Genomic DNA, 17,939 nt, shown 5'->3' on the forward strand with positions numbered 1-17,939 from the left:
TCTTGCGTCATCATGACAATCAGGCCTATATTAATAGCCTCTACAGCATTAAAACATATTGATTCCCTCAACAATGGACTATCATGCCACCTTAGTAGGCACCCTATATGCCAATTAAGCTATATAAAGCAGCAGCAGCAACAATGGCAACAAACAGAAAATAAAGGAACACTGGAGTAAAACTACTGGAGTAAAAAACTCCTGATCAAATATGACTTATATCTGTTAAAGTCATCGAAGAACAGGACTTAGTGTAGCACTAAGAAGATAAATGAGAAGGGCCTCAGAAGACAGGAAGATTCCTAAGAACAAAATGTCTGTTAAATGTTTGGTACCCACATGATTTAGGATTTTACAGGCCAAACCAGTGCTTTGAATTCTGTCTGGAAACAAATTAGAAGCCAGTATAGATCTTTAAGAACACAAGAAATAAGTTATTCATGGTTTAAAAGGGGGGGGGGACCAGTAATTTATACAGCTTCTTACTGAAGTAATTATTGGGTGGCTCTGATTCCCATTATCACAATCTCAGTTGAGAAAAGCAAACATTTAAGAGTTCAAAATATATATCATACCAAAAAAAAGCTACCAGTAAATAAGGTAAATTGAAGAAGATTAACTAGGTAGTAAGTTAGTATATAAAGCTACCATATATTTCTTTCTGCCCACTGTCATTTGCTAAGTGACCATATCATGGTTTAAAATCTTGCTAGAATTGTGTTGAAATTTCTGGGATAAAAAAAGCTAAGAGAACACATTTAGTTAACAACTTCAGCAGTTTCTCTGTGTTCCCTTCTACAAATAACTCTGCCACATGGCAAATACAGTCCGCCTTGTGGAGCACAGTCTGAACAAAGCAACTATCAACCCTACATATGCTGAACAATTTATAAGGACAATGTGGCAAGTTTCTACTGGAGTTCTTTACACTATAGAAGGAAACAAATTGTGGGGTGTTCCTGAAGAGCTGCATTGGAACTGGTGTTTTAAAAATTATTTTAGTGCAATTATGGCATAGTTTTCAATGAGGTGGTAAGCCTGCATGTAGCCCATAGACTGTAGATGGGAATTCAAATGCCTGATTGCTCTTTCATACCAGAAAAATACGATATAAAGGAAAAAAGGAAGAAACCTAGCATTTAAGGAAGAAAGGTTCTAGGTTATTTCTTTTCCTTACATAGTAATTTTCTACATCTTGAAATTTGAACACTTGAGTCCCCACCTGCAGTCAGAAGTGGTAGAACCAAATCCCAGAGAGAACTTTGCTCTGGAGTAAACAACAAGTTTTTGGGTATGATATGAAGATGGCAAAATCCTAAACAGAATAAAAAGACCTCCAATCTTTCCAAAATGGATCAATGAGGAATCAAAAGGCAGGTGAGGGTCAATGAAGCGAAGGGCAGAAGTTCCCAACCACATAATACCCAAGGCAAAGGTTTTAGCATCATGGCACACAGATCAATGGGGAAAACAACCACATGTATTGTGACTAATAGGTTAAAAATTCATCATTTGCAGGTGGCTAGAGACTAAAAATAAGACAGTGCATGTACAGATGTACAGTGCATGCACACACACCAACACACTTCCAACCTGTGGAACACCCTCCCATCAGATGTCAAAGAAATAAACAACTACCTGGCATTTAGAAGACATCTGAAGGCAGCCCTGTTTAAGGAAGTTTTTAATGACTAATGTTTTAATTTTTAAAAATTTTTTTGTTGGAAGCTGCCTAGAGTGGCTGAGGAAACCCATCCAGATGGGCGGGGTATAAATAATAAATTATATTATTATTATTATTATTATTATTATTATTATTATTATATATGGAAAAACACCTTTCCTCAAGGAAACGCTATAGGGTTTGGTGGTTGGAGGAGGAACAGGTAATGATATAAGTGTGAAGAACTGTCACTCTCTTTCTGACAGAATTAAAAATAAAAGGTCACCCTTTTATGAACTGATTCATGATGGATTTAAAACCGATGAATACTGGTTTAAAATACAGAATTAAAAAATGAGAATTCTCAGAAATCAGAGCAGATTGTCTGTGGGCTGTCAGATAAGAGAAAGGAAAGGGATGGGGGGAAACGCAGCTCAAGGGGTGCATTCACTTTTGGTCACATGGACAGCAGGTGTGGCTCCGCCCACATTATTGCTTGCCTGAACATGCAGGCCATACAATGCCCTGAGTAAAAGGGCTATTGTTCCTTCCCCACTCTTCAAATGATCAAAGAGATGAGTTGCAATTCTTATCCTCAACACAGTACTGAGCTGTGTGGAGTGTTTTAAAACTTTTTGCCCAACCCAACACTGTGATGGATATCAAAATCATGCCAGGACTCTCTATGCTGTTTTTCAGTGGCAGAAAATTAGATTGAAGGCAAGCAGGCTGTCGGGAGAAGCTTGGAGGAATTAGTCTGACCAAAGTTTCCTGGCATTCAAAAACAATTTCTTCGGATTGCAACATCAGCAAGCTTTTTTGTGGGTCAAATCACCTTTATCAGATGTTTTAAGTTCATAAGAAGATAAGCAGAGCCTGCTGGATCAGGCCAATGGTCTATCTAGTCTAGCATCCTGCAGAAGCCAGTATAAGTTGCATTTTCAGCTAAATTTGAGGGAACCACTTGAAGCATCTGTTGTGTTGAGCTATCTCAATTGCTTTTGTTTGATTTGCTCATTGCAAACAGCTGAAAGTATGTAAATTTTGATAATAAGCTTAATTTGCAATGGAGGTTGAATAATTTCGATCGCAACTGTAATGGAGGACACTGTCCTATACTTAACAAAATATCCTAATGGTAGTCCTGGTTTTGTTCAAAGTGGGCTGCAAATCGTGCAGACAATTGACTGGGCTTACCAGAAAACTGAGTGGGAATCCCTTCCAAGTAAATATGCATATGTTTGCATTATCAGCCAACGTGGATTAAATATTTTTACTGTATTGCGGAACAGTTAACAATATGCAGATGGTAGTATAAAGCACACATATTTGCTACCACTAAAATTATGCTTCAAGCATTAAATTTAACATGCCTGAGTCAACTCTGCATCATGTTGGACTTTTAAACTCTGAGAATAAGTGTATTTAATTTTTTTAAGATAGCTTAGATAGAGCACAAATCTCTAAAGTGATTCTTTTTCCCCTCTAAGCTTATTCAGTGATGCAGTCTTCTTTAGAGCAATTTAATCTGAAATAATAAAAACACCAATAAAGTGTGAACGCAATACTAAACCCATCCAAGTGTGGTTCCTACCTTGGCAGAACACTCTTGAGCACTGCAGCTACAAATGCATTTTTCCCCCAATGCATCCCACAGTGAAAAGAATTAAGCAGCTAGGAAACAATTTATTCATAATATTTGACATAAGTCAGCTTTAACTTTCTCTTGTTTTTATTTGAAATCGCTAGCATTTTTGGCAGCATGCCCTTTGTAGACATTCCCTCACATTTGATAACCTTTGTTGTATATATTGCGGCCCAGGCTTTCCAAATCATCACGAGCAACCTGAATTAAATTAGTAACACAGAGTTTCTGTGATTTATTTATAAACACCTTCCATTTCTGTCTTTATGAACCCCGATCCTTTAGGTTTGTGCATTCTCTAAACAATGCATCCAGTCCTTCATTTCATGCATAAATGCAGTACACACACACATCACCAGTGTACTCAATTTCTCTAACTGCTCAAGATGTAAGGAGTTCCTTCAGGCTTCTTGCTTTCCCATATATAAGCAAAAGTTTCAACTATGGTATTTATACTGACAAATTAATTCTAGTGAGCGTTATAAATCTATAATCAAAGTTTCAATTCACTACTTTTTGCCACAGAAAATGGTAGGGGAGGCTATATACTATACTATAATTTTTGTGTTTGTGTGCAGATGCACATGTGCGTGTGTGTGTGTGGTTTGCAGCTCCTTAATAACCTGTTCAGACAGCAAAATCCCAGCCCCCTTTTATTTTAAATGTGCCAAGACTAAAAATCTATTGATTTCATGAGAAACGAGTCTCAGCATGAATCCGTCGCATTTTCTGCTATTGCAAGGTACGGAGAGAATGAAATTATTCATTAGGACTCCTATTGCTAAACATTTCTTCCTACAGATCTGTTACCCTGCAAAGTATACCATTTATCATACCATTTTAACACTGCACATGTAATAGTAATCCATCACAAGTCAATAGATTTCTCTGAATAAAACTAAGGAAAATGATCTAGCTTCCAGCAGGGGAAGCGCAACAGGGTTGGCCATATCTATTTTGGGCTTAATATGTATGTTTATTTCCTAAGAAGTGGAAGTCCTCGCTAAAATTCATAGTTAACCCTGTGCAGATTGATAGACCTTCAGGGCTTCCTGTCACCGCATGGAATTGCTTTCGCAAGCAGTTATTTGTTTGAGAAGCCAACTTGTTTGAGAAGCCATGGTGCCTGGGCAGCCCTTCCACCTCCTGCCCCCCTAGCTAGGTTCTCCTCCCTTCTAAGGGCGAGGGAGGGAGGGGAGGGAGGGTCGTGCTGTCAGTGGACAATCAAAAGCAGTGGGGAAAAGGGGGAAAGTATGGAAGGAAGAGTATTCTGCCTATCATCAACAGAGTAAGCTGGGAGGAGTTGATGTCAACAGGGCCGTCTTACCCATAGGTGCTAGGGGTGTAGGGCACCTGGGTGCCGGGCTTTCAGGGGCACCAGGCCAAGATTCCGGGGCCTGAGAGTTGAGTCCGGGGAAGAGCCCGTCCATCGGTTTGCTGCGAGTTTGGAGGCACCAGCAAGATGCTGAGGCAGGTGGCCGGCCGGCCCTGCACGCCTGGGACTGGGCAACTGCGGGGGCTGGGTGCCAGGCAGATCTTTGCACCCCAGCCACATATGCTTAAGACAGCCCTGACTGTCAGCATCACCATGTAAAGTGTGGGGTGGCAAAGGAGATGAAGGCAATGGGGAACGACGGTGTTATATGCCCCAGGATCCACATCCCCGTATGCGCAGCCATGGGTTGGAATGGGGAGGAGTAGGCATAAATTCAAGGGGTCAGGAGAATTTGGCATATTCCTCCACTAATTAAGATTTTGTTTACATTTTTGTTTTTCTTATCTAGGTGAAAAGAATAGCTGCAAGCAGGGAAATTAAAGTAACAAGAAGAGTCAAAAACTTGTAGTGTGAAGCTGTCTCAGTTCACTTGTAACACTAAGACCATTTTTGTGTTTGTCTGGTTAATAATCCATGGTCTGTAGATTTCACTTGACTATAAAAACTGCAATGATGGGGTTGTGGGAAGAACCCCTTACCTGTCCTCTCTCCTTCTCTCTACCTATCTCCACACAAGCAAACTTGTATGTGACCCACTGGATTTACAGGTAGATTTAGATTAGTTTTAATAGATTTCTTACCCAGCCTTCATCATGAGATTCCAACAATGGAATTGTTAACAACAATGAAAATATACAATATTTTTAAAATCATTTAAAAGACATCTGCATTACATGGCTTTCAACACCAGCTGAAGATGTCTCTCTTCGCCAAGGCTTTTTTTTTGGGGGGGGGGAGGTGTGGATGATTATTGAAGCCCATTTGTAATTAGTATTATTAATTCTTTTACACATACATTTATTCATTAAAAGAAATTAATTGGCCTTATCTGATGGTGGTAGGGGGGCAATGGGAAGGAAGGGAGGAACAGCAGGACATTAAATTCAAACAGTGGGTGGATGATAACTACTTTAATACTGCTTTAAAGCCTAATTTATAGATGTGTTGAGATAAGGGATTTTATTTGGATCCTATGACAAAGAGATGATGAAGAGAAGACACCTGCTGCAGGAGAGGGACTGCCAGAAACATCATGGGCGGGTTGTTTTTCGGACCAAGTTGAATCTGTCAAGCTCCCCTGTTATTTTTGCTGCTGGATGCTGCAAGTTATTAATGTAATTTTGTTATATTTATAGTACTGAAATGTATGTGGTTTTTTGTACTGCACCATTGTTTTATTACGTTATGAAATTGTTTTCCCACTTTTGGATTTTGAAACGCATTCCTGTTTTCACTTTAAGCATGGTGTGTGTGTGTGTGTGTGTGTGTGTGTGTGTGTAAGAGTGGCATACAAATAACATTATGAATCAATGACACTTAAGTAATGCCTATCGTAGTCAAACTTTCTAAATAAGGGCATTTCTCTCAAACATCTCCTCTTCAAGTTTGCTAAGTTATAGTGCAATGGGAATTACTTTGATTTCTGACTACAGACTAACTGCACATAAATTTATTATCTTTATTTTTCTGCAAGGGAAAAACATATGTATTTTACTATCAAACAATATTGCTTTGATATTATTTCACCACTTATTTGTCAGTGTTCTAAAAGTACCAATAGAGTATGACTGCAAAAAATATAATCTCCAAGCTATTCATCAAGGTAATCATGCATAAAAGAAAAGATCTAGCCCAGGCATAGGCAAACTTGGCCCTCCAGCTGTTTGGGGACTACAGTTCCCATCATCCCTGACCACTGGTCCTGTTAACTAGGGATGATGGGAGTTGTAGTCCCAAAACATCTGGAGGGCTGAGTTTGCCTATGCCTGATCTAGCACAAAGTAATTAATATATGAATATTCTTACAGTTCCTCAGATAAAATAAGACCACAGAATCCCATCTTTACCAAGGCCTCCTGGCTCTTAACACAATAAAAAAAATCTACTTGTAAACATGGTAAACATATTTGCAATTGTATTTGCGATAAAGTGACAAAATAATGTCAGCATGATTTGTTGTTAAAATAATTTACAGCATTCTACAAACTGTATTTCAGTACGGAAGACTGCCTATCTGTGTGCTTTTTCCACAATCAAGACACCACCTCAACATACTTAAGAAGATTCACAGCAGCAACAACAATGCTGAAAATAGGTCTACTCCTTTCTCCCCTCTTGCAGCTTAAAGAGCAGTGAGTGGGTGGGGACAGCACTGGCAGGACATCCCGGAAGGTGAGGTGTATGTACAGGGCGAGGGCAGGGCCATTGGTGCAGTTCTGAAATTGCTCCAACAGCAAGAGATCATTACAGATGGCAGATGCTTTGCTAGCCTCAGGAGCCACAAACGAAATGCAGAAGGTGCGAGGACAGTGGCATCCAGTGCAGCAGAGTAAGGTTCTTGGAAAGCAATTGCACTGTAGCATGGAGCAGTCAATAGACTGGAGAGGCATTTTGGGACCAATCCATTTAAGACTGGGGTGCAAAATTATATATGTAGGCTGACAGTAACCTGGACACTTATGGAAGGATGACCATCAGTTGGCCAGTCAACGGGATGGGAGATCTGGGAAAGAACTAAAAGGCAAGAGGCCAAAAGTCATTTTATTGCATCTTTGGGGCAATGATTTGTGATTATTTAGGGGACAACTGACTCTCCCTTACTGATTTTCAGCACCTGAAGAAACAGTGGCTGGGCTGTGTTTATACATAAATTGTTCTCAGCACTGAGGAAGGAAAATGATGGCGGGTGATAAAGCCACTTGACAACTTGCATAGATGAGACAAGGAAAACCTACCTGAACAGGGCAAGGATAGACTTCTAGCTGACCTAGAGCAAGGCCTAAAACTCTGTGCTCTGAAACTTACATGCAGTAGCTACAGAAAATAGTAAATCAGCTTTCTTGATCAACAACAAATTAGACTACAGCATAAAACCTTTCCACGGATAACTTTTCCACAAGGCAAAAGAGACAAAAGGTTAAACCCAGACATAGAATGCAATCCTACAGCCACTTGGCTTGGAGTGAGCCCCATTGATATCAAGAGTTTTATTTAGTGTGAAATCACACAAATACACCCTTGAAAGTCAATCATGCTCCAGTCATATTGAAAGCAGTTATTCTTCACTAACCTGTCCTTTTGATTTCAATGAGTCTGGATCCAACCTCTTGAGTTGTATATCACGACAAAACATCTTTTCTTTTTTGGCACAAATTGAAATGCACGGAGTTACTTACCCATGAAGTTGAGATAACCCTCTCCTCCCATGGCATGAGTTATGAGGCGAATCATTTTATGAAGCTGCATTCCTCGATCAATAACTGGAGTAAAAGGTGAGATGACACTCATGTTCTCATACATCTCTGCATCCATCAGCCGAAATGCCAGGGTCTTGTCGCCAACAAGAGCCTGCGTTGACAAATAAAGGGGTGAGGAAAGAAATATTCTGCATTTCATTGGTTCCTAAGCTACAGATGAAAGACATGTTCTAGTACAAACAAAGTAACGTGCTGCCCAACACAGTTAAACATTAGCAACTGTGCTCCTAACAAATGAGCTCTGCTCACCTGTCAATTTTGGCCTGCCAAGGATGGAAGAGATAAAGCCCTTTGGCCAGAAAAGCTTCCTTACTTTGATCTGGATGTATAACTAGGGAAGGGACTCTCATGGTATACAAAACCCTGAAGAGCAGTGGCTGTTTCCTGTTCCTAGGAAAAAAAGCTTGAACCATGAACCTCTTCCCCCCTTTTCTCTCTATCACACTCTCTCCTGCACTGCCCACAATTAATTGATGCCCAACTTTGCACATCCATTTCCCTTATTCAACCTCTCCCTCTACCTTGCCCCATCTGCTCTTCACACCCAACCAGCATCCCACCCCTTCCCTTCCCCTTCTCCCAGCCACAACATCTGCACTCACCTCTACAGCTTGCCCCAGCCACAGAATGGAGGATGGTAGTACTAGCAGCAGAAGCTGCTGCCTCCTTCCCCTTCTCTCCCTCCCTTCCCCACCCACTGACATGCCTGTGTTTCTGTGTTCACCAATATTTTTTATCCTTCTTCAAAATTTTCCCTAGGTCTTTGAACAGTATCTCAGTATTTCAATTTTCCTCTCAAGCTTTGTACCTGGTCATGACTCTCTGCATATGCAATGTATTTCTCTCCGTATCTCCTATTTGTTAGCGTGAACACTATATTGCCCATATCCCAGTCTTCATCCTTAAGCTCCTTAATTATCTGGAAAATTAAAAAGGAATCATTCAAAATTACTGTTGTTTGTTACACTGTATCACTTTTTTCCACGCTTCCCCCTCTGAATTGTCAAGCTAACATTCGTATTCTGAGTCTTTCAGAAGAACTGAAATGGTAAAAGTCTACTTTTTGATGTCCCAAATGGTATTCTTCTTTCAACTCCGTAATATACTGTAGCATTTTAAAGTCCATATTTTACTTTTCTGCCAAAACAGCTGCCAACGTCTGATTATTAACTATGCATGTCAGTGTTATTTAAATTGATTTTCTCTATACTTCTGTAAAACAATGAGGGCTACTTGCCATCATTTTAATGGTTGACTAAATGTAGCAATTTCACTGCTAAACCTTCCTGTTCCTTATTATGCAATACTGCATAAGCCTCTGATGATTGCTGAACCTTAAAAGAAGAAGAGTTATTTCTGTAGTGTTTCACTGGGTATTTTACTGTCTGGCATGCAGCATAGGAAATGCTTGGAGCAAGTTAAAAATTAATTAATATCAAAACAGGCTAATCTGCTATTAGACCGTGTCAAAATGAAAAGGCGAATTCTTTACTTTCATGTTGTTAATCTATGTGACAAAGTTGCCTGTGTGCAAAAATACAAAAAAATGTGCATACCATCTTTTTCTTCTGCTTAATATTGAGTGCCAGGTATACAAACAAATCTTTATTAGGCTAAATTTTTATTGGGAAGACGATTCACCTTCAAATCTATGCAGGTAGGTAGGTAAGTATATAAAGCAAACATAAAAAAACAAGGATGTATAACTGTTTTTTGCTGTTAGCAGTACAGTGGTACCTCGGGTTACATACGCTTCAGGTTACATACACTTCAGGTTACAGACTCCGCTAACCCAGAAATAGTACCTCGGGTTAAGAACTTTGCTTCAGGATGAGAACAGAAATCATGCTCTGGTGGCACGGCAGCAGCGGGAGGCCCCATTAGCTAAAGTGGTGCTTCAGGTTAAGAACAGTTTCAGGTTAAGAACAGACCTCTGGAACGAATTAAGTACTTAACCCGAGGTACCACTGTACTTGTTTAATTCATGTAACAGTGTTTTATTCAGGACTGTTCACATAAAAGGGAACCAAAAGATACAGTACCTTACTGAACAAGCCTGAACTGCCAGGACTCATACTTTGCACACTTTCCTTCCTACACTGTTCAATAGCTTTGGAGAAAAAATGGATCATGAAGAGTCTAAGAAAGATGCTTCTCAGACACACAATTCCAACATGTTCATAGCAATTAGCTTAAGAAAGGGTTTGTCTTCAGGGAAGCTGGGTCAAACACTGCAAAAATGTTAAATTTGTTTTACCGGACTATTTTTTTGGGGGGGGTGGTGGCTGAAAGAGTGAAATATGTTGAAGTAATGGACGTCTCTCAAAGTGCAGAAAAAGGTGATCCTGCTGAACTTTTATTTTTGCAGCTGTCTAATGCACATACTAGTTACTTTTTTCTCTTAATATTTTCAGTTCACATTAGTCTTCTTGTGTGCCTGTTGTAATAATTGTTATCAACATATAGGTGTAATTTAAAAACAGTCCCATTCACTTAGGGATTTAATTGCCGAGAGATATTCAGCTTAGCAACCCTGAAATTTAGCTGTGAGGATATTTGATTGTTTGCAAATGTTTCAAAATTATTTGCATGGTTTTTATTGATTTGTTGTTAGATGCCTTGAGCTCCTTTAGGAGGAAGGGTGGTATTAAAAACAGCTAAGTAGCATTCTTTCTATTAAGAAAAGAACCTATAGCAGAGTTTGGATTTATTTAGCATGGCATTATTTGGGGTGGGAGACTGTTACATATTTAAACTATTATATTTTATTACCAGAATTTGGCAGGCTTTAAACAGAAGTTTGTCTAACTGTAATTAAGTCACAATATTTATAAATACAAAATTAACGTGTCATCATAGCCTTGTCCTACTGACGTGCACAACACAGATCCAGATATATTTTTAAATATTCATTTTGTTAGGTTTGCTGTAAGAATGTATCAGAATTCAATCCATAAAACCAAGGCCATAATTGTCATAGTATCAAACATTACTGCAACATGTTGCATGCCACTTTGGTGAAACATATAGCAAGAGGAGATAACACTCCCTCTTAGCTATCCTAGCAGGAACAGAGGATTTGTGGGAAGGGAGGACTGAATGATTATCCAAAAATTATGGCAGTTTAGTAAGACAAGACAAGATATGTGAAGCCCTGATTAAACTGACACTGAAAATGCTCTAAAGATTTAATCTTGTTAAAGGAAACAGATCTAGAGCTGAGAGAGGAAGGGAGAGAGGGTGTGTGAGAGAGAAAGTCTGACCTGAATCCATTTGTCAGGAATTGCCATGGCCAATCGATAATCAAATCCAGTTCCTCCTTCTGTTACTGGACAGCAAAGGGCAGGCATTCCAGACACTTCCTTGAAAAACAATGCAATGTTACAAATCAAAGATCATTGTCCAAACTGCAAAACCTTACCAAAAGTTGAAAAAGCTTTCCGGAAGAGGGTTGAGCTGGAAAAAGAACTACAAAAGCAAGAACCTGTGGCCTGCCAAATATTTCTGGACCCTAACTTTCAGAATTCATGACCACTGGCAATGCTGGCTTGGGTTGATGGGAGCTGGAGTTCAAAAATATATGGTTCATTTTTCATAAAGTTCAGGAATTGGGTTGTGGTATAACTACTGTGTAAATCATGTAAAACTTTAAATCCTACTTATTAAGAACAGCATAGCACCAACCCAGTATCTCCATGAGAAGGGTACCAGGAAATTAAATAAAAGTATCCAACTAGTTCTACCAAGATGTGGAGTGGGAGTAGGGAGAGAAACTGAAATGGATTATTTTATGTGTGTAAGCCTGTCCTTAGATGTTCTTGAAATGCAATGTGAAATATTAATAAAGGACACAATTCGACTGCCTGTTCACTTTCTCTTTCACATTATATCATTTTTACACATTCCATTAATTATATGCTGGCATAACAGAAACTGAATTTGATCACGGGCAACGGTGAGAGATGCATCACCTCTATAACACATTCCTCGCCCCTATGTGTGTAGGGAAAGCAATGGAAGAACCCATTTTCAGTGGAGAATATTCAGAATATTAAAAAGAATTCTGTTACTTAATTTTATCAGACAGGTCCTTACAGAACAAGACTACAAATCGATCCTACTCTAGACGAAAGCGTGCTCCTCTCCTGTGGCGCCAGTCATTCCACTATCATTACATGCAAGCTCAAATTCATGCTAGCCATTTGTAATTTAGAATGATATCAATAGTTCCTCCCTCCCAATTTCGTTCCACCATGAGCATGTGGATCAATTCCACATTTTGTATAGAGGCTCCCACTAGACAGAAAAAATGATGTATTGAAGTTGAAGTAGTTTTCAATTTAAGTAGAATAAATTGAAGGCACATCTTGTTAAAAAAAATCTTAAATCAGGTAATGCAAACAGGCTCTACTTTGCTTCATTGGTAGGAATACTGATAACCATATTGTGGCTCACTAGATGATGGGCTAATTTTACTTGAAATGAACCCCAAAATCAATAAGACAATTTTAAGTTTAATATATCCCATAATTGCTTCATTTCATGAGTTTCTGTTTTAAATACTTGATGTTGTTGAACTTGTGTGTTTGTGTGTAATGGTTTCTTTTGGCGGAATATGAAATTCTTATTTCCCATGCTTACATGGTAAGAGAATATTATACATTTTTCATTTTAGAATGAAGAAGCTGGTGGTACTGCCCATCTGAAGTATTTAAGTGCTGACATACCAATATTTATGTGTGCTTGTAATTCCCTTTAATTTTGTTTTCCCAGGTTGAATATAAAATAGTTGCATGTAAAACAGTTTCACAATGTTAAATGCTAGCAGGATTCTAGACATAATTCTTTGATCAAAATAACTGCAAATAACTTGTTCGGGCCTTTCAGTCAAAGTTAGTGCTTTGGAGTTTAATCATCTTACTGTGCAAATAATATCACTTTGCATCTTCTCATTGATTTTGTTGTTTTGTTCATAAAGCATGCATACAGACCTTAGCTTTCCAAAAAATCTTCTTGATAAATCTGAAGTGGGTCAAACATTTAGGGCTCTTAATTTATCACAGATTAGAATTTTCAGTGATACATATATTAGTTCATATTTGCTTTGACAATACTAATTGTAAGCTTTCAACACCTTGAATAAAACATTTGTAAATCATAAAGAAACTCACTTATTAAACAGGCTAAGAGTTTTAAAATATTTCGGATGATCATACTGTACTTCAGAAATGTCAGTGCTTTCTGAATTTAACATTTAATTTGTGAAATAATGTACCTGTGACTAAATGATAGAACTAGTTTATCCAAATATATCACTAGCAATTAGTGAGCATCCTAAAATAAAAAGTTTTCATCTTTTGTCTACCTTTCTGAGACTGTGGAGCACTGGTAAAATGATTCTTTCGTCTCCATTTAGACACTAGCTTCGTTTGCTTTTGATCCTCAAATGCTTTTCAACTGCTTGTACTACTATCGGTATATGTTGGGAGGGGGGAGACTTACTTGTTTCTATATTGCTATTTTCTCATGAAAATCAATAATATATATATATATAGAACAATGAAATAATGGTACATTAAAATTTACTAAATGGCATCTATCAACAAACAGTACATTCCATCGCAAGCTGAGTGAATTCATGTTCCTTTTATTTAAATGAGAGAGATTTAAGCATGTATTTAAATCTCCAATTCAAATCAATTGATTTAAAAAAATACAAAACAAGAAGCTTAACAGCGGCTGAAACTTGCTTAAAGATGTGGCTGCTAATGTAACTGTAATCGATTCAATTAAACTGTATTTCAAATAATAAAACAGCTAAAACTAATTATGTCAACATGTATTCTAAGAATTACCTCTGCTATCGTTATACATTCTGGATGCAACAAATGTATCATGTGGTTTGCCATCATTAGGTACGCTAAAGCTTCATCATCAACGTGCATCCCGAAGTATTCATTGTAATCTCCACTAAAAGCTGTGCCTAATAAGACAAAATCATAAAAGTCTCAAGAGCAGGAAGTCAAAGCTGTAGGCTTCAGCCCAAGATTTTCAAAAGGAAACTATTAATAAATTTGAAATCATTGCATGGCTACACCACTGCATGATAATTTGAACATCACTGGTGTGCAGATTAAACTTACCAATACCATGATGGTGATACAGCATAGATGATATGCCATCAAATCGAAAGCCGTCAAAGGCATACTCTTCTATCCACCATCTTAGGTTGGAAAGAAGAAACCTCAAGACCTCCCAGCTGAAAACAAACAACAACAAAGTCTAAATATTAAGGGGTACAATCTATCTTAGATATCCTATGGTTTCTATGCTAAATATTTCTCATGGTGAAATATGAACACTGTTTTCATTTTTCTTCTTCTCTCCCTGATTTTTACAGTGTGAATTTTTTGGTGATATTTAAACAATTATCCATTCTAGTGGACTTCATGTTTCATAATATCAATTATCTTTTTATCATCTCTAGTTAGGTTAAGGTATGAAAGCAGGAACATCCCAAATTAGTCAGCGACTGTGAACAGTTTGGTCTACATAAAGGGCATTAACTCTACTGAAATAAATTGACGGTGCTCTTAACTATGCACTGGATGGTACTCTTTGTGCTTTCTCTGATTTCAGAACTACTTCACTTCAAAAAGAACTACAGTTGAATGGAATCCATTCTGGAAGTCTATTCAACTTCCAAAACATTAGAAAACCAAAGTGTGGATTCTGATTGGCTGTGTCCAGCTTCCGAAGAACGTTCGAAAACCGGAACAGTCACTTCTAAGTTTCGATCATTCGGGAGCCAAAACGTTTGAGAACTAGGCTGTTTGAAAACCAATGTACAACTGTACTCTGAAGTCTTTTCTATGCTTGAGAGTTATAAAATAAACCAAAAGTAATGAAAAGCCTTTTTAATGTATGTGTAAAACTTTTAAAAATTCTATATTTGTTTGCAATTCAAAGAGCCAATTGGTTTATTTTAAAATTTAGACCAAACTAGCTTGCTATTTGCAACAGAAGTTAACAAAACAAGATTAATTAAATGGTGCTTTTCCAGGCACCTATGTTTCTAAGTTTAAAATCATTGTTAACTGGAAAGTAATGAGCAGTCAATTCAATTAGGGTGCTAATGCACCCTAGGTCTATCTCCAACCTTCTGCAGAATTTGAATTTGATAATGTTTTGGGTTCCAGGATGACCACTTAAAATCTTGACCTAGAACTAAGCCTAGTGGTGTCACTTAGGAAAACACCTTTTGACAGAAATTCAACACATGTTGCAATAAACAAGTGTTTGCCTTCACAAGACTTTTAATGCAAACCCTCACTGATTTATTGCAACTGAGCTGTATCAGTTGACCCTTTTCAAGCCATTATTGAAACAAAAAACGATCACATGAATGCTAACCAAACCCTAGCATTGGCACAGAGGGCAGCTTCTGTCCCCAGGAACTCTGTGCACAAATTAGGCCCTGCAGTTCACCAACCTATTGTAAACCAGACAGTTACAAATTGGAAAAACAGTAAAAGACACTAATAAGAAAAAAAACCCAAAGCACTAAGTAAGCAGACCCTAAAACATTTTGAGTACCTACCCCATTACTGAGTCTATACTGAAAAAGGCTATTTGAAACAGAAAAATATCTAATCTGTTGCAACATATCAATAATAATAATAATAATAATAATACCCTGCCCATCTAGCTGGGTTTCTCCAGCTACTCTGGGCAGCTTACATTGTATCTAAAAATATAATTAAAAAATCAAGCATTAACACCTCCCCAAACAGGGCTGCCTTCAGATGTCTTCTAAAAGTTGTGTAATTAATTATCTCCCTGAATGATTTTGCAATATAATTAAGGTCAAGAGAGTAAGGATTCTGTTGTCAGAGATATCTGAAATCTCTGCTGGGAGAGGGTGGGTTGGTAGTAGGGACAAAATGGCAGACAAAACCACTGCTGATCTGCCAGCATGCAGTTATACTTCTCCAAATATCTTCAACACACTACAGGTATACCTCGGGTTACAGACGCTTCAAGTTGCGTTTTTTCAGGTTTCGGCAGTTGCGCTTTGCGCATGTGCAGAAGTGCCGAATCGCAACCTGCACATGCGCAGATGCATCCCACACAGATCACGTTCGCAACCCAATTGTGTCCACTGTACTTTTATGAAGTAGAAACAGTGGCTGGGGTTTTATGGATATGCAGTTAAATCATAATCATAAATTAAAATATCTTCACTTTAAGACAACACAGGCGTGCAAAGTATGACTGCCCCTCTACTATAAAACATAATTTCCCCTCGTTATATGCTGCTGCTGCTTAGACTTTAGTTTTGGTGTAAGACTTGTTTTTTTAAATTTTGGTTGGTTTTTGGTAGCACCTATATGGATAGGGGTACAGACACATCATATGAGAAATTAAACCCATAGCCATATATTTAAAGTATTCTCCCTTTTACAGTACAGTGGTACCTCAGGTTACATACTCTTCAGGTTACATACGCTTTAGGTTACAGACTCCGCTAACCAAGAAATAGTGCTTCAGGTTAAGAACTTTGCTTCAGGATGAGAACAGAAATCTTGCTCTGGCGGTGCAGCGGCAAGCCCCATTAGCTAAACTGGTGCTTCAGGTTAAGAACAGTTTCAGGTTAAGAACGGACCTCCTGAACGAATTAAGTACTTAACCTGAGGTACCACTGTAGTAATATCAGGCACTCAAATCTGTTCCTTTACAGCTTACAATACAGTTGTTTGTCCTGCCCTCTTCTTTTAAAAAATCCTAATACACACATTTTCTTTGTGTAGCAAAATAAACAAAGCAGGAATAATAAAGTACATGTGCAAGGAAAAAGAGAGAGAACTAATTTTATAGTCTTCAAACAAACAAACAAACAAACATGCTTTTTATTGAAAGTTTCACAAGCCCCTCACCCTGAGAGTAACTCTCAGCTATTCCCAACGCAGTACTGCATCTGTTCAGTTTTGTGAGAAAGCAAAAGTCCAATGCGTTCCCATTATTTCATTGTTAAATTACGTAAATTAGAGAAAACCATAATGAATCTTAGCCAGCCTATGTAAGAGCATGGGCAAGAAATGTTGAATTAGAAAGAAGGATACTAATCTGAGGTAGTGAACATATTAACTCCTTCCCACCCACTTTTCTTTATACACAGAGACCAGTGGGAAGCAGAAATCTCAAGGGACTGTATGTTAAAGGACGCAATGGAAAAGCTTTTAAGATGCAACACACAGTTGTAGTATGTGATTAAAAGAAGAAAGTGCTCACTATTATTGCTATTTATATAGCACCAGCAGCGTACAAGGTGCTTTACACAGAAATATAATCAGAAGTGCCCTCTGGAGCTTGCAATCTAAATTTAGATTGCATTGCACTTAGAGTGCATTGGAGGGGAACGACAAGGGGAGGAAGAGACAATGGCAGCCAGTGATGAATCTGAGCACATGCAGTTATTTGTACTTAAGCTTTGTGGGGATGAAGAGTAGGAAATGAAATGAAAAGGTTCATAGAAGATGGATTTTAAGGGGAAAACAGGAGGCAGGAAGAGGGAGGTGGGATCATGAAGGTATGTAAGAGCGGCTGAAGGTAGTAGAATTGGAGGTGTGGGACAATAATCAGGGGTATATCAGGAGAACAGGGAAGAGACTAAAGTCAAGGGATGCTAAGGACTTGGTGTCATGTGCCAAAGGGAAGCAGAAAAATTGTCAGGGAGGAGCCAAGCAGCAGCTATCTCCTCTCCAGGAGCTTGAGTGTTTGTCCCAGCTATGGTTTGGCTTACCATGGCGTTGCAAACCAGACCAAACAAAAAACCTACCGTTAATATACAAAGTGATAGAAGGTATGTTAATTGAACAA

At 38.4% G+C, this 17,939-nt stretch overlaps 1 protein-coding gene across 2 annotated transcripts in view; it reads right to left on the reverse strand.

The window, feature by feature from the left end:
* The window catches only part of GBE1 (1,4-alpha-glucan branching enzyme 1), a 150,894-nt gene that overhangs the window by 46,728 nt on the left and 86,227 nt on the right, over positions 1–17,939 (reverse strand). For both annotated transcript variants that reach the window (XM_081907874.1, XM_081907873.1), the window contains exons 8-12: positions 14,204–14,319; positions 13,916–14,043; positions 11,324–11,422; positions 8,869–8,979; positions 7,980–8,151 (exon numbers count right to left, since the gene is read on the reverse strand). In XM_081907874.1, the coding sequence (XP_081764000.1) occupies positions 7,980–8,151; positions 8,869–8,979; positions 11,324–11,422; positions 13,916–14,043; positions 14,204–14,319 (626 nt within the window). The remainder of the gene's footprint in view (positions 1–7,979; positions 8,152–8,868; positions 8,980–11,323; positions 11,423–13,915; positions 14,044–14,203; positions 14,320–17,939) is intronic.

The sequence above is a fragment of the Podarcis melisellensis genome (assembly GCF_964234715.1).
Source record: "Podarcis melisellensis genome assembly, chromosome: 4".
Taxonomy (NCBI): domain Eukaryota; kingdom Metazoa; phylum Chordata; class Lepidosauria; order Squamata; family Lacertidae; genus Podarcis; species Podarcis melisellensis.